The 27,202-nt window shown below is 38.5% G+C and overlaps 1 protein-coding gene across 1 annotated transcript; it reads left to right on the top strand.

Moving 5' to 3' along the window:
* On the top strand, positions 1-24,705 carry LOC117298775 (FMRFamide-like neuropeptides 3). The gene is made up of 3 exons (XM_033782104.1): positions 1-231; positions 17,911-18,033; positions 22,240-24,705. The coding sequence occupies exons 1-3, from the start codon at positions 229-231 to the stop codon at positions 22,816-22,818; spliced, it is 705 nt and encodes a 234-aa protein (XP_033637995.1). The 5' UTR covers positions 1-228; the 3' UTR covers positions 22,819-24,705.
* Positions 24,706-27,202: the final 2,497 nt, after the last annotated feature.

Raw genomic sequence — 27,202 nt, 5'->3', positions numbered from 1 at the left:
CGACAGTGACTTGGTTTTACTTGTTATGATGCCGGTATTAAAATCAATGGGATCACCTGCTAGTCTTTAGTCTCGCTGGAATAAAAGTCTTCAACATCTAAACGCAGACGAGTAAAGGTATCTTTTTTTACTTTACTCTTCCGTATTCTCAGATAACGACGGGAAAAAGTCAAGATAATTTCACGTACACAACTCTTCAGAAGAAGAACGGAAGCAAGAAAGGATAAGATGGTAAGTCACTAAATTTGATTTCTCTTTCTTTTGATTTCATCCTCTAGAAAGTTCATTCTTTCAGAGAATTATTTTCTTTGAATCTTTTAAGGGACCCCGATGAGCATTGTTCATTATTTCTACTTGGTGTATGGCCGTATGAGCAATTAAATGAGACTTCTGTGTTTACAGTGCCATTGTGCTTTTTTATACTAAGGTTGAATCGTCGAATGTTATTAAGCACGTATAACATAAATTATTTCTACCAAAAACACAAAACGTTATAACGTTCAATTTTTAAAGATCAAGCGAAAGGGCAGGTTCAGAGTCCTTCATGTCTGACCAAAACTTTGTCACTTTTGCACTAAACGGGGCGAGAAATTTGCTGCAAAATTTGTTGATATAAAGAAGAAATTCCTGTGATGTTTCGCTTGAAACGAAAACAGCGATAAACACTATGGTGGTCTTATTTGAGGGATGTAGTTTACGTTCAGTTATGCACTAGATTAAATTGAAGCAATAAAGCACGGACATGGATAGATAGTTCTTGAAAAAGTTCTACCCGTTTCGAAACTGGAAGCCATGATCGATAAGCTTTTTTGTTTTCAATATCTTTCAAAGATGTCGTTTCTCCTGGGGAGCGGCAAGTAAATTTAGTTCTGATTTCAACATTTTAAAAGGGAAGGTATACCATTTGTAACCACTTCTCAAGGTAGTTGTAGTAAAAACTGTGTTTACCTTTAGGGATTAATCTTTCTGCGTGGACATTCAGGATGTTTGCCAGATGTCTCAAAAACGCAACCATCTTTCGAAATAAAATTTCACGGGTCAGATTCTTTGTGTACAGCTACATTTGTATGTGCGAATAAAATAATTATATAGTGATAAAAACCAAAGGTACCCCCTATAATACATAACAATTTTAGACCGTGCCAAATAAGCGGCTGCAGCTACGGCTTGCAGCTGAACCAACGTGTCATTGTCCTTAGCAACGCCCATAGCAACGGTCGTAGCCGTAGCCAGAGCTGCCAAATCAGATGTGGCCTCACGAATAAATTTGATCTGTCGGAAGCCCTTCGTAAAAACACTTTAAAACCAAACGATTAAACACTTCAGCCACTTCAAACACTTCAAACCCATTACGTTATATGTGGAAATACACCCACAATGTCATTATTTTTGACATAGTATTTGTACAAGTAGTTATTACTATAATAGATTGCTATTCATTCAACCTGCAGAAGTATCCTATTGGCCTTAAAGCATTAACATCTAAAGCCTGTAGCAACCCTTTGGAAACTAGAAAGTAATTAACGAAAGCTGACTATGTTGTATTCTAATACCGCGGTACCGTATAATGACCCTTTAGCATAGCATGTAATCTGTCTAAATTCCGTCACGCGAATGATTGGTGTAGTTTATATTAACTGGCTAATATTTGGTGGTTATTTAGCGGCCAGCCCGCCGACAGTAGTACCTAACACATACCCTCAGTCTATTGGGATCATAATTATACCGTTTGGACATATTATTTTGAAGGGATTTAAAATAAATTTTACTTCCCCCTCCCCACAACAAAAAAAACAACGAAAACATGAACAACAACCCCCATTTCTTAATGGAACGTTGTTTTGAAATGCAAAACTTCACCTGAAAATATTTACATTTGACAAGTACGTATTTTTCAAAGAAAATACATTTTTTTGAAAGGAAACTGCGTTTTGACACAGTCAGCTGTTTTGTTCTCATATACACATTATAGCGTAAATGTTAATGAAGTTAATAACCACATAATAACTTAGAGTGATTACCAAAAATAATATACCATTAACTCATTCGCCGTATTTAAAGAAACGCCCAATCAATGGCAGATATATTTTTATTTCTAGACACCCCTTAATCAATGGCAGATATATATTTTGAGGCCATAGTTTTTCCAATAACATTTTCCCCTTTTGCCCGATACCTGGCGGTTTTGACACCCTTGTAAAACGAGAAATAATTGGCTCGTTGTTCATTAAATCGATCGAACCTAGAATGAGAAGGGCGTGTTGAACTATGTTTTTTCTAGTTAGCCTGTGTTAGGTATAGTAACCTTGGTGAAAATAACCATGGATGAATAATTAAAAATAGTGATTGTGTGAACCATTTCAGGGAACACTTTGTAAATGACTGTACAACATAATAATTCTTTATAATTTTACTTGGTAAAGAATTGTTTTGGTTAATTTCAGTCTTTAAGGATATGAAACCTTGCGATGTGGGAGTATAAGGTGCGGTAGCACCATGTGTAAATCTCTTTTGAGTAGGTTTTGTCCATTAAAGGGAAGGTACACGTTTGGTAATTACTCATAACAATTATTAACTTAAAGACTGACTTGGTAATGAGCATTGATAGTATAAACCATTGTAGGAAACGACTCCCTCTGAAATAACGTGGCTTTTGAGAAAGAGGTAATTCCTCACTAAAATAATAAAATAGGAAGTTAGACGTCAGCCGGGATGTGAATCCACCCTCTTGACGAGTTGTTAAAATTCCTCAAGAAAAAAGGTATCGATCACTCATTCCTTGTCATTTTGATCTTCAAGATGTAATATATGTGTCTTAGAGTTGTCCCTGTGTGCTATAATATAAGCCCCATCAACTTTAGGGAAAGGCGCTTAACACAATAACATTGGGACTTAATTCTTGAGCTGTTAAACTTCTTGGACTTGTTCTATACTTGTTCATTTCAAACATACTTATCTGAAACCGTTATTAAAGGGGATCTTGTGTGGTTAAAGTTTGGATAAAATAATTAGGTCCTACGTCATGGGCGTGTCGTGCCTGAGCGGTAAAGAGCAACGGACTCTTTGTGTTTATGATGAGTAGAGTGTGAGTTCGAGTCCCGATCGTGGTACTTTAATATGTTCTTGAGCAAGATTTAGTTATCCTTCGAATGGGACATTAAGCTGTAGGTTCCGTGCACTAGGATTGGTAAGGCATGGGAAAGAACCCAGAACACATCGTGTAAGAGTAGGGGTTAACCCCGGTGTTTCTGGTTCACAGAGCTAGCCTTGTTTACAGGTTTCATCAAGTTAGTGTGCTGCAGTGATTTCATTCACGTATGAGGCTTCCTGGCACTCATTACCAGAAATAATAATATATTAATAATAGTAATGCAATCAACTTAAGGGGACACAGTGATAAACCAGACGATTTGTTCGAGCTTGCAGCATTTACTTTATGAAGATCGTACAAAGTTTTTAAACAATAACATTGTCTTCAAAACACTGGTCAATTTCTGTGGCGAAATCAAAAACGTTCTTATTGTGTAAAAAGCTGACAAGACATTCCTTTTACAACCAACTCTGCTGTGAAATAAATCCTCAAAGTTGTTACCCTTTTTACTGGTTTTCTCAAATTAGCGAGCTGTGGTGATTAAGTTTACTTATATGAGGCAGTATCTAACAATAATCGAGGTGACTGTGAGTCATCAAAATCGATCAATTATCTAGCCGGTTAAAAGAAGATATAATGAATTGACATTACTGAGATGGCTCACTTTTCGAAAAACTAGGAAAAGTGAACCATCCATGTTTATTTAGGTCAATCATAGTAGGCATATAACTCTTGCCAGTGAACTGCTTAGAGATGTTACTTCTTGCTTTTTCAGCACTCGAGTGTAATGCCTCTTACTTCGGAAATTTTAGATTGAATTCCCTACGTTGTATTTTGAGAGAAAACGTTGTGCATCTATCTTGACACCTGTGTTGGAGTTATATGACAGAGATACATGTAACCACAGCTCGTTATCCTATAGCGTAGTGATATGAAATCGGCGATAGATCACTTACTATTTAAACTCCAATCAATCATTTGCACTTGGAAAGATCGTTCTGTCATAACACTAGCATGGTGTTCTCCTTCTCACTCTCCACCACCCTTGCCGTCGGGTGGGCGCGTCCTCACGCCTGTGTGTTTTTGATGGCTTTTAATGTAAACGTTTGCACTCGCAGAAATGCACTCAATTTCCATGAAATTTCCCAACGGTATGAAATATGACAATCTCAGTGCACGAAGTAGTCCATTTGCCTAAGGTCCTTATCTCGCGCATGACTGAGCGATGTCAGATTTGGAGCCTTTAAATGTTCTGGAGGAAAGAACTAGAATCATTTAGAGGTTTTATTTATTATTATTATGTCTGCAGAGTTGAAACCTTGGACAAAGTTCTCTAAAGGTTCTTACCCATTTGAAGTGTAATACGATCTCCTAACAGCCATCTGAGCTGTTATTATTGAAATTTATATGTCTTCCCAAAGCCATATAATAACCTTTCATGACACCATCAGCTTGACAAATATCCACAGCGTCTTATTATTTTACTTAAAGAAACATCCTCCACTATCTCCATTACGATAAAGCCAGCTGCGTCTCTTAAGAGCGTCCTGGTGACATCATTTCGTCATGGACATGAAATAGCAAATAAATCCCGCGTTTTTTTGTATTGCGTGCTTCAAACCAAAGTAGTTGCAGACTTGATCAAACCAATAAATCCGAGGAATAACAGAGTACGGGAAGGAAGGTCTGAACAAAATGATTTTGGAAGACTCGATGTTGAAGCCACAGAAAACTAATTGAAAAGTAGGAAAGATCCGAGTGCGGGTTTTGTGGGCAACCGTTTCCAATAATTGCAAATATGGAAGTGATTTCGAAGTTGCCTTCATGTTGTGTAAGCTTGAGAGCACCTGATACAAAAAAGGTGTTGATATTTACTTGTTTATTGTTTGGTTGTATGTTGTGTTGTGTGGGGGGGTCTCAATGTTCTCTATTTTTTCTTTTTGGGAAGGGGGGATTCGGAACGGGTTGAAAGGAAGAAGGCCTGGGGCAATTCTATCAGTTTCAGATTGTGGATTTCTTTCAGAGATTTATTGTTTTGCTGCGGGGATATATTTCCAAATTTTTGGTTGTGAAAATTGAAGCCAAAATTTTGAAGCGAAAGGTTGTCAATATATTTCTTACAGCTATAGGATTAAAACAGTCAAAAGGTTCCAAACACCAAAGGTTTACTTTGCCTTTAAAGTATGAATCAAATTGTACATTAAATTTATTCCGGAAAATGGACCATGTATTTACTTAAGATATAGAGTTTCAGCAATAATTGTACTGCTTCGTCCAAATGACATACATCTCTGAGGTAAATCAGTCCTGTGGATGTTGTAACTACAGTGCCTGAACTTCTCGTGATTCCAAGAAGTTGATCATCTCTAAGGAAATTAACCTATGGTTCAAATAAAAGGGAAGTTCGGTTGGTGCAGCGAATCGGCACTCTCTGTACAAACATATCTGAATGTCCAATAATAATTTATTAAATAATCATTGATTTATATTCCGCTCATTCCATTAAACGTTTACAAGCGCATACCAAAATAATTAGACAGTGGTTACAAAACTAACAACCGGTAAAAGAAAGAAGAAAAAAAACATCTCCCAGAAAATGAAATAAAGACTTCCCAAACATGCAGGTTCTAACATTGATGTAAAGGGGTAGGTATTCACTGTACAAAACATTGTGTTCACTTTGGTAGCCGAACATCAGACTAACCTTTCATAGGGTTGAGCGTAGTATTTCACTTTGGTAGCCGATCATCAGACTAACCTTTCATAGGGTTGAGCGTAGTATCTCACTTTGGTAGCCGATCATCAGACTAACCTTTCCTAGGGTTGAGCGTAGTATCTCACTTTGGTAGCCGAACATCAGACTAACCTTTCATAGGGTTGAGCGTAGTATCTCACTTTGGTAGCCGAACATCAGACTAACCTTTCATAGGGTTGAGCGTAGTATTTCACTTTGGTAGCCGAACATCAGACTAACCTTTCATAGGGTTGAGCGTAGTATTTCACTTTGGTAGCCGATCATCAGACTAACCTTTCATAGGGTTGAGCGTAGTATCTCACTTTGGTAGCCGATCATCAGACTAACCTTTCATAGGGTTGAGCGTAGTATTTCACTTTGGTAGCCGAACATCAGACTAACCTTTCATAGGGTTGAGCGTAGTATTTCACTTTGGTAGCCGAACATCAGACTAACCTTTCATAGGGTTGAGCGTAGTATCTCACGTTGGTAGCCGAACATCAGACTAACCTTTCCTAGGGTTGAGCGTAGTATCTCACTTTGGTAGCCGAACATCAGACTAACCTTTCATAGGGTTGAGCGTAGTATTTCACTTTGGTAGCCGAACATCAGACTAACCTTTCATAGGGTTGAGCGTAGTATTTCACTTTGGTAGCCGAACATCAGACTAACCTTTCCTAGGGTTGAGCGTAGTATCTCACTTTGGTAGCCGAACATCAGACTAACCTTTCCTAGGGTTGAGCGTAGTATCTCACTTTGGTAGCCGAACATCAGACTAACCTTTCCTAGGGTTGAGCGTAGTATTTCACTTTGGTAGCCGAACATCAGACTAACCTTTCCTAGGGTTGAGCGTAGTATCTCACTTTGGTAGCCGATCATCAGACTAACCTTTCATAGGGTTGAGCGTAGTATTTCACTTTGGTAGCCGATCATCAGACTAACCTTTATAGGGTTGAGCGTAGTATCTCACTTTGGTAGCCGAACATCAGACTAACCTTTCATAGGGTTGAGCGTAGTATTTCACTTTGGTAGCCGAACATCAGACTAACCTTTCCTAGGGTTGAGCGTAGTATCTCACTTTGGTAGCCGAACATCAGACTAACCTTTCATAGGGTTGAGCGTAGTATTTCACTTTGGTAGCCGAACGAATGTTTTTTAGAACTACATAGGGGGTCTTTGGGATGCTATAGGTGGCATCAGATTTAGCTAAATTTATTGTTCTAAGAAATGTGTGCATGATCAGAACAGCGTGAACATACGTAATAGGTCTGCTGCCACCTAGCGTTCTGAAGTATCCCTTTTTTATCCCAAAATATGACAAATGAGCTGACAGTCTTACAAACCGGATAATCCCCACAGGAATCTTTGGAAAAAAAAAGAAGAAACAAAAAATTTAAATCGGAACATGTCTGCCATCAACTTGTAGTGTATTGTTTGCAAGTTGAGAATCAGATGACACAAACGCTAATGCGAACCAACGTGCGAATTGATTCCAGAAGAAATCTAACAACAAACCTGCCAGAGTTGATACCATTTCTAAGTAACAATTCGTCTGTGAATGTGTGATACATTCACCACAACAGCAACACAAATGTCACCGTTAAAGATCAAATGATTGATGGTAAAAGTTACCGGTCAAAAACGGCTTAGAGACAGACGCTAAAAATGAGCGGAAAAGCTCAGCGTCGCCGGGGGCTTTCGCCCTGATCAAACCATACCGTACACAACTCACTTTCTACCCATCAAGTCACCCTGATGGATCAGGCAATCAGCTGGTTATTTTAGTCTTAGACATGGTCTTAATGGATAAAAGGTAACACCTTTCACAGTCATTTGACCGGCTTGTGGATCATGGTTGAGATCTTTTGAACAGCTACTTCTGTTGCGATATTGTGATTATTTCTGACAATCAATCTTGTATCTTTAACCCGGGTGGTTTGTTAATCAACGGCCTAATTGGATTAGACGTGCACTCTGCAACACTTCTCAACTTAAGATGTGTTAAATTAGTTCTCTTACTACTTCTTTACTTTTAATGACGTCTAGGACGCTGTAGCGTGAATCTTTAATGTCTTCAACAGTTACCGACTTTCTTTTGTTATAGATGGGATTGGGCCTTCTTTCTACGGAGCTATGGAAGTGCCATCCCAGTATTTCGTGGTATGATTTTTCTTTAAAGGACCGCTTTTATGAAAACATTTTAAGTTTTATTTTAGTTTTAGTTTTATTTTTGGGGGGCGGTTATGTATAGAAAGGTTTTGCTTTTACTAATAGGTACCAGCCAGAACTTCAAACACGCTGCGACTGATACCCCGGTCGTTTATTGCTTTTGCTAAGCATAAGTTTCTGCTTAGCACCTTTATGGATTTTTTATTCTAGTTAGTATGCTTATTCTGGTAAGCGTTTTTATTGTGTGCTTAGCTACTCTTGATGCAAAATAAGCTCTACAAAATTGGACACTGTGGTAATTTATCTCAATATTTCAACATGTCAAAATTAAAACTTGTCAATCTTATAAATCGTTAAAACAAATAGAGCTCTGGTAACCAGGTTCCCTCCGAGTCTCTAACTTAATTACGCAATACTGCCTACATGTTACTTATGTTCATCTGTTATGTATTCCTTGTTAAATTACAGCCATACTTTTTCTCCCATTTCTCTATTTTATAGACAACGAAAAAATGACTGAATTCCCAGACGACAATCGTTAATCAGCGCCCTTTCGGTACACCCACATCACCCACTCCCAAAGATTTCATTAATCACAGATGTCATCTGGTTTATAGCACTCTTGCGTATCCGAATCACGTTTAGGTCAAAGTTCAGCGGTACTTTCTTCAATTGAATGCAATAAGACTTTACCCCAGTTATAGTCAACTTGTAAATAGATTAATTGATGGAGCACTGGCAGTAGTCAGGCGTATGGAAACGGGGCCCTTTCAACGACGAGTAGCCGGTTTTCCGGCACTTAAATGCGCCAAGAGCAAACTCCTTCGACGAAAAACAAATTCATGGGCGGGTGATCATCGTGTGATTTAAAGTCAGTGGGTAAACCTAGGGCTATGGTTGTCTGGCTGTTAAATCATATATGGGTTATTCGGTTGGACTTAAAATTGCTGATGAGGCTCGATTATACACCTTAGGTGGAATGCAGTGCAGCGAAAGTTTATTAGGAAATTTAAGAGTAAGCATCTGTTGGATTTCTTTTGACTGGTCGGATGTTTTGGGGTTTGGTTCGAATGTGTTTGTGTTTGGTCGTGTTGTGTTGGGTTGGGATATGGGCAACAACGGAATGGACAAATATTTCTGATCTTTATTGTGGTCGTGAAAGTACAATATCCAATATTAATTCACTGTACCATCCTGTATGTGAATCTCAAATGTCCAATATTAACTCAACCGACGTCAGCAAAACGTCGTTTAAGTTTAAAAAAAGGAATGCCCAAAGAACACTATGACGTTTCATTTTGTTATCTTTACCACTCTTCATTATCTCAAAGGAATACAGACTACACAATGACGTCACGGTCAGTGAGAATCCTGCAATTGTGATTGGCCAGTCAAACTATGTGCCTTTTAAATATTCCCGCGAGGGTATAATTCAAAATAATGTGCAAATAGGCACAGCTGAATGATCAAGTCTATGAAATTATGACGTCGGCTGTATAGGAATCAACGCGTCCGTGTCAACAGGTTTGTCAAGATGATGAGAACATGTTGCCGCCTCATAATTTAATTTTCAACATTCGCACATCATGCTTCACTGAAGATTAACTTGAAACAAAAAAGTCGACTAGAAATTACAGTCAACCAAAGGGGTTACGATTTCCATTCCTTTACTTCTGTTTGAAACGTCAATGCTTTCAACTTAGCCGAAGTCAATACTTAATTCACATGTAAAACTCCAAGTCATTTTCTTAATGCAGTGAAGGTATTAGGTTGCAGAGTCTTGAACTTCACTTATCAAATTATGACATCCATTAATTTAAAACAGAGTTCTCAGGATCACGTTTTCCACATAGGGTTCACTGATCACCAGAAAAACAATTCAATGATTTGGTTGTTGAAGTTTCAAGAGAAAATGATGAAAGAAAAAACACCCACACATTCTTGTAATGTTTCTCAGCTCCATTTGGAGTATACAGCCCCGGGCTTCTGTGGCGCTTTAAAGGCATTTTAATACACAATCAACCTTGACCCTCGCAGGTACCCATTTATACTCCTGTGTGAAGAGAAGCACTTATAGTTAAGCATCTTGCTCAGAGACACACGTCTCACGACTGGTATTCAAATGATACTTTTTATTTAAGTTTGTACAGCAATGTTCATTGTCCATTACTGTATACCAATACGTGAATGTCCATTATCGCCGTACAAACCTATATGTGAATGCCCAATGTCAATATCAAATAAACTAATACTGTCCATAGGTTGTTAAACAGGCTGAAACATCACATCAATTCGGACTGGGTGAAAACATGCTACCCCATTCCAGCGCATCTATACGGACCCCACAGTGATATGCGCTATATATAAGAACACGCTTTCATTATTGACAATAAAAGGAAACATAGTTTGATTCTCCATATAACATTATTCATCACCTTTAAAGTTCACGCACTGACATTAAGAAGACAAGCTTTCTTTTCTCAAAGTGCGTTTATTTCTTAAGAAGTAATTGGTAACTCCGGATCGGATTATAGGTAACAGGATAGCCACAGCGCAAGTTACTGTAATATAGGATGTAAACTGCCAGTTTGATGATCCCATTTCTTTTGTGCACAATTGCAGTTGTCCAATACAGGAGGTATCAATGTCCATACAGCATAGGACAAATCAGACTATGCTATTGTACCATTAATATTCCAGGTGTTCAATGCGTGTGCTATCTCTTCAAAATATAAAAATAAACTATAAATAATAGTAAACTTGCGGGTATTTAACCATTTTATTAAACCTCTTTTGAGGGAGTGTTGGCTCTGAAAACTGCTACTAAAGCCGCAGACACCTCAGTTCACTGAGTTTTGATCCATATTTCGAGCACGATCTCCTTTGTCTGATGTAATATTTATTGTTATCAACATTTTGCCTACTAGAAAGAAACTATAAATAATAGTAAACTTTCAGACAGTGCACTCTGCTCGTTGGTGTTCTCTTGAAGACGAGCAGAGTATACTGTTCGAAACGTCGAGACTAAATCGGCTATTTTCAGAAGCAACACGCTCACTAAAGAGATTTTCACATGGTTTTATACCCGACAGTTAACTATTATTTATAGTTTATTCGTATTAGCAAAGCTTCACAAATCTTGGAAACCTATTTGTTAACACTGCTTTACATTGCCACACAGATACCTCAATTCACTGATTTATGATTCATATTAAGAGCCCGATGCCCTCTGTCTTGTGTAATACTTATAAGTACGAACATTCTGCCTCTTCTCGATAAATTAATTTAACGGATTAAAGATATTTGTTACACCATGTGAAATTCATAAAGGCAAGGTATCCAAATGGTAATATCGTCAAAGACCATGTTTTCACCTGGTGTGTCCCAATTAATGCATGATTTGTATAACCCTATAAATCTGTGACAGTTTATCAGTTGGTCATCTAAGTTGCAAGAAAATATAGCAAGAAAAAACACAAGCATAGAATCGTGCGCTTTTTAAAATGCCTTTGCAAAGCCTTCAAGCATGAGAAGCCTTTCTCTGATTCAACTTTTTGGGGTTGAAAACTCCATCTTTCTCTAAAAATACATTACAGCTCTTCAGTGCTCCTTATCAAGTAAAAGTGCACGCTCATTAACTTGTATTGTTCAGTATTACAATGCATGTACTAATCAACCATTGTTCATGTAGCAGTAGATTGGAGTATATAGAAGATGCGGTCCGAGTTTTGGCCTCGTTAAAAATATGATTTCAAAAAAATAAATTCTAAAATTTAAACAATTCTAGAAAGCCAATGAATTACTTTCATGATACCGTATCAGAAGTTTACATTTTTATGTATGCACCTTGCATTTCCTGCGTGCATTGTCCGTGGAATATGCGAAAGCTGTTGTATGCTTTCCGTTTTGAAAAACGGCATCATTTATAAATCAAAAAAGCTTTTTACAAATTTCGTTTAACGAATTTCTTTCGGCAAAATTCTAGCCATGCAACTTTCAAAGCGACATTTGCCTTCAGCCTTCAGCGAGGACACCCATCAAAAATTGCGTGGGTTTTCTTTTATTTGTCTCCGGCCTCCCCTAATGTCACTCAAAATAATGGAATTAAACACAACATCCCTGCCCGAACTGAACAAATCTAAAACTGACATCACCTTAAGTGGGCGTGGTAACACCCCCTCATTGGCCTCGCTCCTCTCCCTCGACTGAAACAAGTCTAGGACTGTTTCAAGATATTAAAGCTTTAACTGACAGTCGCAAATACTGAAAGCCCTTCTCCTGATAGTTATCACTGACTTATTGATTGGTAACAAGCAGAAGGTAAAGGCCTTAGCAAAAGATAATAATCTGACTTAGCTCACAGGGATGGGGCAGAGTTAAGACTTGTGTAACGTCTTGATAACCATCTAAGACCGTGACTTAACAACCTAAATAAGACTTGTTCAATTTCTGCACGGGATGGGAGCTACATCAAAACAGGCAGATGGCTCAAAATGGTTTGACGTGGTTTAAAGACAAGTCAATACAAGTCAAGACTTCTCTCTTAAAGTCACGTTATGATAAAGTAAAGCGTGTGATGGGTGGCAACTGTGAACTTTATAAAGTAGGCTGGTTATTGTGTAAATAAAACATTGAGGAAACACATATTATTCTATTTCTAAAGATTTCTTCGGTAAGGTCCAAGTTAAACGGACAAACTTGTAGGCAGATAGTGTTAATTTAACACCCTATCTTTTAAACTTAACTTAGAATTTTGTTTTGTATGTGGCAACAACATGCACATACACACATTTTAACACCCGACGTTTTTTGCAGTGTAACAAGTTATAATTATTGGACTGGAGATAGTTCTATTTCCCCCCAGCTCATTAGCTGACCATATACAGCTATACTTATAACAACGAAATGTGGCTTAACAAACAACACTAATGAGGCCATCCGTTTATTCTAACAGTCGACATTATTGCCTCTGTTGTGCCACGGGGGCCGCTACAGGACATCGCACTGTATACATGTCTCCTATACACGACTTTATTTGATCTTGCGTCAAGCCAGTATAGCGATATTAACCAACATACAGAGGGATATAATGAATGTATATATCCTCCAAATGCCTGAGGTCCGTCTTTTGTACAAAAATTCCCGGATCTGTAGTCACCTGATACAAGCCGTGGATTTGGTCCGCAAATTAAGATTGTGTAATATCGTCGACAGTAGTTTATTGCGTGTGATACGTTAAAGGTACTGGCCACCTTTGGTTATTGTCAAAGACCAGTATTCTCACAATCCCAACATATATGCAACTTTATTTATTTTGTTTAACATATAAATCGGTAAAAACAATTGTTTAGAAACATATACTCATAATGTTTGACGGAATAAAATTATATTTCCATGTGACTTTAAACTTTGCAATTCCCTTCTATATAGTGGGGTCTGGAACCCAACGCATCGAGTCTAATGGCCTTGCTGGGGGTGGGAGTGTGGCCCACAATCATAACGTCCCAGATATTAATTCAACAAGTACCCTTGTAGCGTCGTCTCACTCATTCGCTTTCTCTTGTGGCCCCGCGTGTTTTGAAAAGGATAACAGGAAAGGAAAAGGATCCCACGAGTGTTCAGGAAGGAAATTGCCTCAGAAGTTTGCCAATATTCGCTGCGATATCGTGCAGATTGCGAATGTTGGGGAGAAAATTAATTTGAAGGTGCTGGACAGTGTTGGCAATTACTCAAAATGTTTGTTAGCATAAAACCTTACTTGCAACGAGTAATGGAGAGCTGTTGATAGTAGAACATTGTGAGAAACGGCTCCTCTGCATGTAACGCAGTTTTTGAGAAAGAGGTTATTTCTTTGCAAATATTAAAATATTTCATGTGTTTTTCTGTGATTATTCTCTTCCAACTCCGATGACCAGTTGAGTCCAAACGTCACAGATTTATAATGGTACGCTTATGTTGGGATACACCAAGTGAGAATACTGGTCTTACAATATAAAGGTGGCCAGTGCCTTTAAAAAATGTGTTAAGCATAATAAGCAGATGGCAGAGAACGAAAACTTATTTCATTACTCAATTTGAACAATTTATGATAAGTTTGTTATTGAATTGCATTTGACCCCTTCACTTGTGTATAATTTCCAAAGCAAACATTGAAGTAACGAAAAGTATTCAGTTTTTCTTGATTCAGATGTAGCCACCTTTGCGACTATTGACTGACAGTTAGCCACTTATAAGTTCGTTGACAATCTAACAAAGATACATCAGACAGTAAATCAATCTCTTTACATATTTATATATCTTTATTTCTGAATCTTTAAATGTGCTAGTCAGAGTTGCATTTCGTATAATGTAAATTTTATTAGTCAGTAATAATAGTAATGGCTTCTTATATAGCGTGCATACCCGTCACTCAGTGATGTTTATGAGGCGCCTCAACATACAGTATTTTCATGCAAGTATGATACTACGCTTTAATATGAGACCTAGCCTACTCTTTTTACATAGCACCATGATGTAGTGCTGCCAATCAAACCAGGAACACCGGGGCGAACCCCTTCCCTTGGAATATGTTATGGTTATTACACAACACATGCGCCAACGGCTTCACGTCCCATCCGATCATTGATTCGCCAGATAAAGATTAATAAAATAACTAAAATTGTGTCAAGAGGGGCGTAAAGGGAAAAATGTTTGATAAAAACCTAACATCTGCAGAGTGAAATTCATGATTGATGCACACGTAACTAATGTAAAACGATGATTATTTCTTCTTCTTCTTTTTTTTACATAAACGAGCTTCATTTTTTATCATACATCAAGTACACTCAGTTCTGACCAATGTAACTTTATACAAATACCTCACCATGCCTATATCATGGATATTAATCAACTTGGGGAAAATAAGTCAACACTATGGCGATTGAATATCGATAGCAAATTAAAATGTTGATGTCGGGTTCCTTACAATGGCCCTCTACCAGCATCTTATTATACCCACAACCCATCAGGGGAACCAGTCTATACCCTCACACATGCTACGGGCGCTCCCCTGTCATGTAAGTGCATTTTTGCGTGTTGAATCACCCCGGAAAATTCACTTTGAATTTTCGTCAGGTAAAATCATTTAATTTACACGGAGCGGACTGCTTCTGGTGAAATATGAGTTCGTAATCAAGACTATAAGCGAGGTGGGGTATGAACCCTTTGATCAAGATCTAGATCTGAGAAATAAATGTATTAAAGAGATGGGGTGATGCTGTGACACGGAGGGGGGTTGGGAAAATTCTATTTGAAAACATGATTAGAAGTTGGCGTCCATTTCTTTACCTGTTTCGGAAAATAATTTCCCAAACCTCTTAAAAAATTCTTCACCCCTAAATGTTTTGCAGCATTCACGTTCGTGGAAAACGGCTTTGTTGAATTTGAGAACGTACGGCGAACAAAATGTTTGGAAGCAGTTGGTTGCTTTCGGAAAATGTTTGGAAGCAGTTGGTTGCTTTCGGAAAATGTTTGGAAGCAGTTGGTTGCTTTCGGAAAATGTTTGGAAGCAGTTGGTTGCTTTCGGAAAATGTTTGGAAGCAGTTGGTTGCTTTCGGAAAATGTTTGGAAGCAGTTGGTTGCTTTCGGAAAATGTTTGGAAGCAGTTGGTTGCTTTCGGAAAATGTTTGGAAGCAGTTGGTTGCTTTCGGAAAATGTTTGGAAGCAGTTGGTTGCTTTCGGAAAATGTTTGGAAGCAGTTGGTTGCTTTCGAAAAATGGTCTCTCTTCTCAAAGACACTGGACACGTTTGGTAATTGTCAAAAACCAGTATTCTCTTGCATAACATAACAAACCTGTAAAAACCAGTATTCTCATGCATAACATAACAAACCTGTACAAAATAAAGTATTTTAATATTTAAGTAAGAAATTACCTCTCTCAAAAAAAAACTACGTGACTTCATCAACAGCTCTCTATTGCTCGTTGCCAAGTAAGTTGTTATGCTAATAATTACCAAAAGTGTTCAGTGCATTTAAAGCCAGTTTACTTTATATCTAGTTAACATCGATCTATGGATTTTCATTCTTATGGATGTGAAGTTTTATAAAAAAATATATTTTTATAAAACTTCCAGCACTCTTATTTTTAAACTTGTGGATTAGTATCCTTAGGCATGACATTATTTCATGGACGTTATGGTGTCTCCATTTACGTCACTCGGTACATTTCACCTTCCGGCCTCTAACGAGCTCCACGCTGTAATTCCCATCTGGTGGTAAATTTGCTTTTAGCACTCCGACTTAGCGGTCAGATACCGAGATACCATCGATTAGATAGACCGATGTCACGCGTCGATGCACGGCAGACCTTGCATGGTCAGGCACGCCAGTTGCCAAAAAAAACTGCTTGTATCTACAGTCAGATGTTTGCCCTCAGTAAAAACAGCTCGTAAGTCGTGCGTAACACTTCGTTTTGGACAAGAGGTGACACGGAAACTGACAAAATGAAACTTGGTGGAAATGATTGTTATACAACCATGATTGCATTAGGCAAATACCAAGGGCTTTGATGACAAAGAATGATTTACAAATAAAACTGTTTTGACTGGTTGGTTTTCATGAGAGTCATTTGTCACTGTCAAAATAGACAGTTTTCTCCAAATAATTATATCACTGAACGTGATAATCAGATTTCATTCCCTCAACAGAGTGAAAAGAGTTTCCATGAATTTATTTGGTGATGGAAATTCAAGTGGAAAACTCGAAAAAATCTCTTAAAATCGACAAAATTGTCCTCGAAAGTATCAAATTGTCATCTAATGCTGTACGTTTGTCTACTATAACCTTATATTGAATTCATTTCCATGGTGGGTACATTACCAAGACGTGAACACACATAATCAAAGCCATACTATTGAGTGTTACAGTCCACGTAGTAATAGAAAAACAATCGTTGTACACTATGTGGTGAAAAGTGCAAAACACTTAAACCAGCTCGTGTAACTGTATATGACGTGAACCACCACTTTAACACACATATCTAGTCAAAAGTGGTTAAACGATTTACAACTCACGCATTTCTAACATGACATTTTCATAAAGCTTTTCAGTCCCTAAAACAGCTCCCTTTTTTTGAAGGATAATAATATTGGAGATTGAATGAAAATTGTTTTTAGGTCATTCACTTGGACTGTACTTTTTTGCATCCGTTTGCCACGATTTGAAGTGTGTGGGTTCGGTATGCCGGGACAGAATGAATGGCAGGTTTTTGGTGATTGGTTTGAAAGATTTCTCAAACAGTGGGCGTTGATAACGTCCTGTGCCCACTTTCATAAGTATGTAAGCATAAAACTTGCTAAGCACATATAACTATTGCTTAACAAAAAATGGTTACCATGCCAAAACTCTATAAAGTTTACATTGTTGCAACTGTGCCACTCTGATATGTTTGAGCAAAGTAATCTGTTAATTTCGACTTTTATAAGTGGTAATATTTTACTGTTTTTCCCTTTAAATTCTCCTTCGAGAAAAACATATTCTAGGTGTGAACATTTTGTAAGTTTCTTCATTTCAAGATTAAATTGCTCCCCTGGTGTGCATTTCATTCTCAGTTTCTCCAAAGTATAATCAATATTTGAAGACAACATGCTATGTGTTGTTTAATGTGTTATAAAAAACTTGGTAAGAATTAACCCGGATTCCAGAACTCATTTCTGGGTTTGGTTGACCCGGAACGGGAAGTGGTTTAAAGTGTGGGCTTAACTCGGATTCTGCGTTAGATTTTGTGTAATGTTGACATCGATTCCGAGTCAGGCCCTACCGGAACTAGGATCCGGGTCAGTTCCGACCCGGAAGATTTGGAAATTAATTTTCTTTTTCTATAATTGACTTAAATCTTATCCTCATTCAACTTTATATTTACGTTTTATTCCCTCTAAGATGGTGCGATTCGTAGCCTTACTCGGGGCAGTCAGCCTACTGGTATGTCAATCTGCAGGACTTGATGCCGCAGACGTCGAGGAACAAGACGAGTTCAACAAACCCTATGCTCCTGACAGTTCGGTAAGAGAACAAGTAATTCATCTAGAATTTATGTATCCGGTAATGAAACCATGGGTTGCTTCTTTACCACTTTAAGTCGCAAGCTTGAGGAAACCTGTAAACGAGGGTACTGACTATTGTGAACCAGAAACACATCAACGTACATGTATGACCAAGTCTATTCATTCTATAGTCGGGTTCCTTTAATGTCAGCGAGTCTGTGTTCAGACATTACATTCTGAACTCTCACCACGATGGTAAGGCCGTCCTCGGGAAACCAAAAGGGCCCAATTTGATGGTTCTGCTTTATCGTCGAAATCTATCACTGTAAAAAATATCCGTAAAATTTACGGCACTTTACCTGGCAGCTAGGGTACCATACCAAGTAAAGTGCCGTAAATTTTACGGTGGAAGTTTTGTATACCCCTTCAAGGCACAATTTACAAAAATTCCAGCGTGAAATTAACAGCACTTTGTCTGGCACCCTAGCTGCCAGGTAAAGTGCCGTAAATTTGACGGATATTTTTACAATGTAGGCCTATGCTTGTACACTATCACCGTTCTCCGCTTACTGTGCAAGCGACTATCACCGTTCTCCGCTTACTGTGCAAGCGACTATCACCGTTCTCCGCTTACTGTGCAAGCGACTATCACCGTTCTCCGCTTACTGTGCAAGCGACTATCACCGTTCTCCGCTTACTGTGCAAGCGACGAATCGGAGCCCCATTTTTAAAGAGCTGCTGAGCAGAAATAAGTCGGATAGCAAATTAGAATGGTACATGTGGCATGGGAGTTTGACTGGTAACCTACAATTTCTCATAGGGTGCCCTTTACCAAGGAGAAAATTCCTTGGCGCCCTTGCCCTTTCCAAAAACGAAACATACAGGCATGTAATTACATCTCATTGTCTAATGATGGGACCACTCCAGTCAATATTGATCAATAATTAATAGTACATAAAAAGTGAATATTTTTCGAAATACAAAAGACTCTTGATTCATGGTTAGTCAAGCACCATTTGTTGAGACGTAGGCCTAGTTCTTATATATAACTCTATGGCCTAGCTATAATTTGTCGAGACGTAGGCCTAGTTCTTATATATAACTCTATGGCCTAGCTATAATTTGTGACCAGACCAATGTGGGGAAACAGAGACCCCTAAATCAGCCAATCGTACAAGAAAGATGTATTTTTATATATTTCCTGATTTTACAGGAAACAAATGAAGATCTTACATAATCAGTGGTACGTGCAAAATTACTCAAACAGCATGGTTCAGTTTTCAAGCAAAATTTTAAATCAAAACTAAACAAAAGATTTCGGGTTTTATAAGGTAACATTTTTAACAAAAAAAATGAAAGCGTTAAAGCAGCCTAGAGGCCGTAAAAAAAATTTAAATATGTTTTAAAAAAGGCTAATGCATACTTCTAAAAGGTAATGATGAAAAAAACGTCAAATAAAAAGAAGGGTGCAGAAGCAGCCACTTAAAGATGCATCAAAAACATAAAACGAAGGAACAGCAGATCCTTTGACAATCTTCAGTCTCTTTCCTGGTCTAAGTTTGTCTTTATCCTATATTTTCTCATTGCAAAAAGGAAGCACGCAATGTAATTTGTCCGATTCAACAGCAATTCCACCAAAAAATTTCTCAAAGCGCTTAGGAACAGTAGCATAAGCCGCACTTCCCCCCTTCATAAAACAAACGTTTTCTAAATCACATCCACGCAATTTAACCAATAGCATCACGTAACGTGATGATAAAACCATGGAGGTAGAATTAGACCTCCCTGATAAAACAAAGCACTCACACCGTACCGCAAACATCTTGATCAATGTGTATAGACTTTAACTCTTTAGCTGATTGGAAACCCAAGATCCTTCACTAAGAACAGAGAAGATCTATGAGTGCAATCGATCGGTGCTCCAAACTCTTTCTCAACAACTCCGGTCTACCTGATAAACACAAGGATGACATGCCGTTGAGTGTGTGTAATAGACCGTCAAACTCTTCAGTCTCGAGTACCCTCCAGCTAAAGTCACTCGTAATCGTCCCTTTTAGTCGTCCAAGCTGACTTCTAGGCATTCCTTGTTACCCCCCCCCCCCCCCCCCCTCAGGTGAAGCACGATCAACTTAAACGTCTCTAGCACTAAAACGATCAGACGTACAACTTTAGAGAGTCGACTTTGATTTCCGAGCTTGATTCATATTAAATACTTGATATAGATAAAGAGACATGTGGATTGAGTCATATTATTGATTGTGATGTACATTTTGGTCTATTGTCGTGAACCATTACAGAATATGTCAGTAGATTTGCTAACGTTGAACATCGTTGTCCTTATTGACGGTGAACCCAGGTGTAGTGTACGTTTGGTCATTTTTCCTACACTTTATATAAAAAGCAAGACAATTGCAATTCCAAAGGTCCGGAAAATGTTCGCGCCAAAGACTGACATGTGGGCCTAGAGTGTAACACCATTCACTGAAATGTATGTTAATGCTTAGCCTTGTGTAACATCAGGTTAGTAGTTAAAGACAATGTTAGTAATTGTCAAAGACCAGTCTTTTCACTTGGTGTATGTAAATCTATACATAAAATAACAAACCTGTGAAAGTTTTAGCTCAATTTGTTGTCGAAGTTGCGAGATAACTACACCCTATAGTCACACAAATTTGTGCGCTTTCATATGCTTGATTTCGAGACCTCAAATTCTCTAAATCTGAGGTCTCGAAATCAAATTCGTGGAAAATCCCTTTTTTCTCGAAAACTACGTCACTTCAGATGGAGCTGTTTCTCACAATGTTTTATACTTACTATCAAGTTTTCCCCATTAATCGTAATCAAGAAAGGTTTTATGAAAATAATTATTTTGGGTAATTACCAATAGTGTCCACTGCCTTTAAGTCTATTTTAGCTGAAAGAAAAATACAACTTTAGCTTGAGTTGTATTCAATTAATAATGACAAGACGATTTACTTATGAAGCTGCGCTGCACTATTGGTCAGGGGTTGCTGCACTGGAACGTTAGAGTTAATTCAAAAGGCTTTATAATTACATCAGTTACAATACACATCCTATGGATACAGTTCTAGAGGGACATTAGTGTTATTTCATTTTGTGAATTGATAAAAGTTATCAACTTCTCTTTCCGTCTGGCCCTTGTCTTTCCACATTACAAAGCCTGCCGATTGAAACCCAAGGGTGACCTGTCGTAATCTAATGAAAATAGGTTTAGAGGATAATTCCATTTGCCCCTAGCAAGTAATCTAGACGGATATTGTGGTGGTTTGAATTGGCGCTGAGAGGGGTGCTGCTGCAAATACGTGTAATTCGCCCGAACCTTGTAGGGCCAAGGATGGAGCCTTGGGGCACCTTGATTTCTCAAGTCATTAAGCATGTGTGCTAGTAATGTGATGGCTCAATGTCTCGTGGGGAAACGTGTTTATTATGTAAAAGCAGCCCCTCTAAAAGACTTGATAAACTGGGTCATCTGCAGGAAAAACAACTATTGATTGATTGATCTCATCTGCAGATCAGAACATTTTACAGAAATAATAAAAGCCCGAAGGTTAATAAGCGTGCCTGTGTTTGAGCGTCGGTCATATTACTTCCGATTCTTTGTTTGTAGAGCGGTAGTTTATGCGTTAAGAGACCCGGCCGGGAAAACACGAGCCAAACTATGCCCTCTAGCGGCGAGGAGGCAAGATTGCCAAACTATGCCCTCTAGCGGCGAGGAGGCAAGATTCAATTTGGGGGAACTATTGCAATCAATGACGTCACAGTGCTTAATGGTGTTTATATTTTCGTTTGATCTTACATGACGGTACATTTGCCTTTAAGTGCGTTCTTTTAATAAAAGCATAACAAAATCAAGCATAGGTCATGCAAGCAAAGCCTCATCCACACAATTCTGAACGAAAGCCTCCCATATCTTTAAAAAATGACCTGGTTTTTACTTGCCAATTTTTATATGCGATTTATGTTTCTTCAATATTGTGAGGTAGGTGCTCTCACGTGCACAAAGCTACAAAAGAAGAAGAGAGTCAGTCTACAGGGCGCTACCCCAAAGGTTTTTTTTACAATATGAACACTGAGGGCGCACTTAAAGCCCTACGGTAGTTTAGTCATATTAAGGTCTTTAACATATTCTAAGTTTTATATTCAGTTTGTATGTATAGCACCCTCTTGTAAAAACAACTTCTTGGTTCATGTTTTTTTCTTTCAGTATGCGGATTTAAATGCACTTTTGGGCAACAATGTGCCAAGTCTACACAGCGCCTCCAAGCGTCAACAAAGTGACAGGGAGCGTGAGGTTGAAGCAGCCCAGACGCAATTTTACCCGTATGGAAGAAGAACTGATCCCAGGAAAGCGTCTGGTGGATTCACCTTTGGCAAGAGAGGGCAGTATTTTATCCCCATTCCGTACGAGAAACGAGAGATGGATGAGGTGAACCCGTACAGCGTAGCTAAGCGCGACGACGAGCTGACCGGACTAGAGGAGTACCAAGCTAGCAAGAGGTCAGGTCCTTATTCCTTTAACAGCGGGCTGACCTTTGGCAAGAGGGAACCCGAGAAGAGGAACATATTCGGATCTTATGACTTCGGGAAGCGGGCTTACGGCAACAATTTCAGCTTCGGCAAGCGAGGCATGGGAGTGTCCAGTTTTAGCTTTGGCAAACGATCCGGACTTGAGGGTGAACAAATGATGCCGGAAGACAAACGGGCGTTCGGAGACTTTTCCTTCGGCAAGCGCAATAATGGTCTGTCCAGCTTCACATTCGGCAAGCGAGAGGGTGAACGATAGAACACGAGAGGGCGCCATACTGTCTACAATGTGATAATTATAGTATCTTAATTATTTCAAAACCATACTTGATAAGAAATAACTGCTTGCGTTTTGAGTTAAAACATCAGTTCCAAGTATACAAACAAATTTTAAATAACATTGTTTAAAGCACGGATTTTGAATTAAAATGAAACGATAACGCAAAAGTGTGTAAATATAAGCATAGTAAGCTATCAACATCTAGAATTATGGAAGATATTTCAAGATACTAAAACTTGGAAGCTTTAGTTAATTTTAGATCTGGTTGAGATTCAAGTCTTCTTTTCTAGATTTTGTTTCCAGCCAGGGCTTTTACTATCCTTAACGTTTGGGGAAATTGCCAGGGTTGTGGTCACCTTGTTAAGGTCCTAAACAACACATTTTTTGTTAGTAAAAAATTACCCAATTAAGACAATTCATGAGTAAGCGACAAAAACTTAATAATTTAGCATATTTGCTTACGTTAGTTACTACAACAATAATTGAAACTTTCTTAAACACGGTTTTTCTAGTATGCTTTCCTGGTCAGCAATTAACTTGTAGATGTTTTTCAAATACTATGAATTCATATCTACGTAGAAATCTTAAAGATGTTTTCTGTGATTAAGTTTAGAACAACCTTAGCCAACAATCTCCCGGAATCTTACTGCGCATGCTTACTAATCACAATATGAATGCTGCCACCTTGCGACCAAATGAGTCCAACCCGTTTGGACCAGTCAACTCTGAATGTAAATTAGAACCATTACCAATAATTATTCTTACAAAATCAACCATTCTAAAGAAAATATGTTAATGAAGAAAAGTCAAAAGCGATATCTCGTTGCAATTTCTTGCATGGAGTAGTTTTTTCATTCATTATATTGTGTACCTCATACATTAATAATCGTTAAATTTACTTTTAATAACTTATACAAAAACATTGAATTTTAGAGAAATTAATACATTACACTATTGACAAATGGAATTCGTACTTACGAATAGGGACAAGCTCTTTACCAGATAGAATTAACAATAGATGCGATCCTATAATTAATTAAATAATTTAAGGAAAAGTACATACAAGTTTCCCAAACCAATAGAGTTAGGTTGTTTTTATTAGTGTAATTTGGAGGAAAAGGCGGTTTCCAAGGGAATAGTGTCCCTCTGTGAATTTGCTTATAGGAAATTAACATGGGCTGGAGGAGAATATTCAAAAGAGGGTGCTATCAGAAGAAGTTTATACACAGTTCGCTGAATGCAAAGATATCATACCCTGTCGCAGAGGAACCGTGGTTGAGTACGATAAAGTATAACATTTTAATTTAGCCTTTTTTCATAAGGCGTAAGATATTTTCTTCCAAGGTAAAAAAATAAACAGCCCCCTGGTATCCTACCGGTGTCTACAAAGCAGGTGATCAACAGGGTGTACCAGCCAAGCTTCAAACTGTTCCCTTTTGGGTCACTCTTGTGGATTCCATGAGTACATGATAATATGACCAAGGTCAGGGGGATGGCTCAGTGAGCTATTATTCCCAACCGCTTCGATAACTTTATATCATCAGCTCACAGTCAATACAGCTACAGAAATGGGTCTGAAAGAAAACACCAGGTGGACTGAATATCAAAGCGGGCATGCAGTGAACACCAGGTGGGCCTACTGGGGCCGTTTTTACCATGGGAGAAAGATCTCAGGCCTAGTGATTTTGTGTTTGAGTGTTACCGGAAACAATCCACATCTGATTTATTGAAATTTGTTAAATTTCTCGTGTTTCTTTTTTTGGGGAGTGAGGTTTTTTGACTTCAAGAATTGCGATTATAATTGTTTCTGTTGCGGAGACTGAAATTAAACGTAACAAAAACATTTGTTCACAACTTATGTTGAGATTGATCGAGTTGTCGTTGCTTTATTTTGTAGTCAAACCATTGATCAAGTTCAAAGACTTTTAAATATTAATAATCCAAGATTCTGATTTGTAACCCGAGCAGCTGGATTTACTATTAAAGATAATTTCAAGCAATATTGTACGGGATCGGTTGAGCTGGAACAAAATGGTCGCAAATAAGGGAATCAATGTGTGGTGAAGAGGTTTTCAACTAGTGGTTAAATCCCAACGAGGCCGGGTTCTTGATAATTTTACCGAGACGAAGTGTCAACATCCATGATAAAGCAAAACATCGATATGTTTGTACCCTACATCACTAAGCTTGTAAACGAATCCCTCAGTTCCGGTTGTTTCCCCGATAGCCTCAAAGTTTCCTACATCAGGCCACTCATCAAGAAACCAAACCTGGACAAGGAGATATTCCAAAACTACAGACCGGTTGCAAACTTAAAATATCTTGGAAAAGTCATCGAACGAGTAGTTTCATCACGTATTTCTGATCACATTCATACTTTCAACCTGTCCGACGTGTTCCAGTCAGCATACAAGCCTTTCCATGGGACCGAGGCTGCACTAGTCCGTGTGAGCAACGATATTCTCTCTTCTATGGACAATGGTAACCTTACAGCACTAGTCCTGCTAGACTTGAGTGCTGCTTTTGACACTGTCGATCACAACATCCTTCTCTCTCGGCTCCAGAATCACCTTGGCATAGAGGACACAGCCCTAGCATGGTGCAAATCGTATCTCTACAATAGAACTCAGCATGTATGTATTGGCACCGCGATATCCGACCCTGTTGTTTTGAACTACTCTGTGCCACAGGGGTCGGTACTCGGCCCGCAGTGGTTTACGCTATACACTTTACCGATTCGTGACATCATCCTGAAATTTAATCTGAATTACCATGTGTACGCAGACGACACTCAGCTATACATCACGTTTAAATCTTCTCACGAAAACGCCAATGCATCCATTGCAAGACTTGAGAAATGCATCCAAGAGATTCGACGTTGGACACAACAAAACTTCCTGAAGTTAAATGATGATAAGACAGAGTTCCTTCTATTTGGGTCACGTCAACAGTTAACTAAGGTTTCAGTGCCATACATCTCCATCGGTGACGCTCGGATAGCTCCCTCGCTGAATGCTCGGAACTTAGGGGTTATTTTTGATTCATCAATGACACTTCAGCCACACATCAACAACATTGTTCGTTTATCATCATATCACATCAGGAATATAGGTAAGATTCGCAAGTACTTGGACAAAAGTGCCACTGAAAAGGTCATTCACGCATTTGTTACTTCTCGTCTTGACAACGGCAATGCTCTTCTCTACAGTCTTCCTAACAACCAGATTTCCAGACTTCAACGGCTCCAAAATACTGCTGCCCGCATTGTGACACTGTCTAGAAAATCCTGTTCTATCACCCCCATTCTGAAACAACTACAGTGGCTCCCTATCTCTCAACGAATCATCTTCAAGCTGATGCTCATTGTCCACAAAGCTCTAAATGGCAAGGCTCCCCACTATATTTCTGAACTGCTTCAAGATTACACTCCATCAAGGAATCTTCGATCAAGTTCCATGCTTCTCCTCATTGAACCCAAGTCTCGACACTCATGGGGTGACAGGTCTTTTTCTTCAGCCGCGCCACGCATCTGGAACTCTCTACCACTTAATCTTCGATCTTGTCTTTGTACTGCAAAATTCAAGTCTCTTCTCAAAACTTATCTTATGTCACAGGTTTTCAATGACTAATTTTGTTGTGTCTGTTTTTCTTTGTGTTTTGTTTTTGTTTTGTTTTTGGTTTTACTGCGCCTTGAACACCCAGCAGGGTGGATATGTGCGCATTACAAGTCTTATTATTATTATTATTATTATTATTATTAAATTATCAAGAACCAGGCCTCGGCGGGTTTAAACCACTAGTTGAAAACCGATTCGACACACTTTAAATCCCATTCATAAATACCTTTTCGGTCAAAAAACATCAACAATTCTGGTCAAAAAGTAAAATAAATGCAAAAATTATAATTGTTCAATGATTTCTTTCAATACAACACCCCTCCAGCTATGAAATGGTAAAGCCCTCCACCGCCCTTGGGTAAACAACTCCTTATAAGGGAATGCTGTGCGCGTCGCGCGTATCGCGCGACCAATAGGAATGAAGAAACTGTCGTATAAGCACAGGTGCAAGCTCGCGTGCCACGCCCATGTTTCAACACTTTTTACTGGTCATAAACAAAAAGGTTTATACACACCAACGTGACGCGCTCTCCACCAATAGGATCAGCGAAACTGTCTGAGGTATTAATGAATGGTGTTTTTGTTATGTGTAATCTACGGAGTGTCTCGTGAAGCTCTCTGCGTACCTTCATTTCCCCTGTCATTTAAGTAACCTACACATCAGACTTCGTTCAAGCAAATTAACTAAAAGTTATTAAAAGTAAGCAGTCCACTCAATAAAAGTATGACTTTGAAATAAAAATTGT

This window comes from Asterias rubens, chromosome 13 (assembly GCF_902459465.1).
Source record: "Asterias rubens chromosome 13, eAstRub1.3, whole genome shotgun sequence".
Taxonomy (NCBI): domain Eukaryota; kingdom Metazoa; phylum Echinodermata; class Asteroidea; order Forcipulatida; family Asteriidae; genus Asterias; species Asterias rubens.
This window is presented reverse-complemented; position numbering and strand designations above follow the sequence as displayed.

Coding starts and splice junctions, on each gene's coding strand:
- LOC117298775 (XM_033782104.1), top strand. Junction 18,034..22,239: donor CCTATGCTCCTGACAGTTCG/GTAAGAGAACAA, acceptor TTTTTCTTTCAG/TATGCGGATTTAAATGCACT.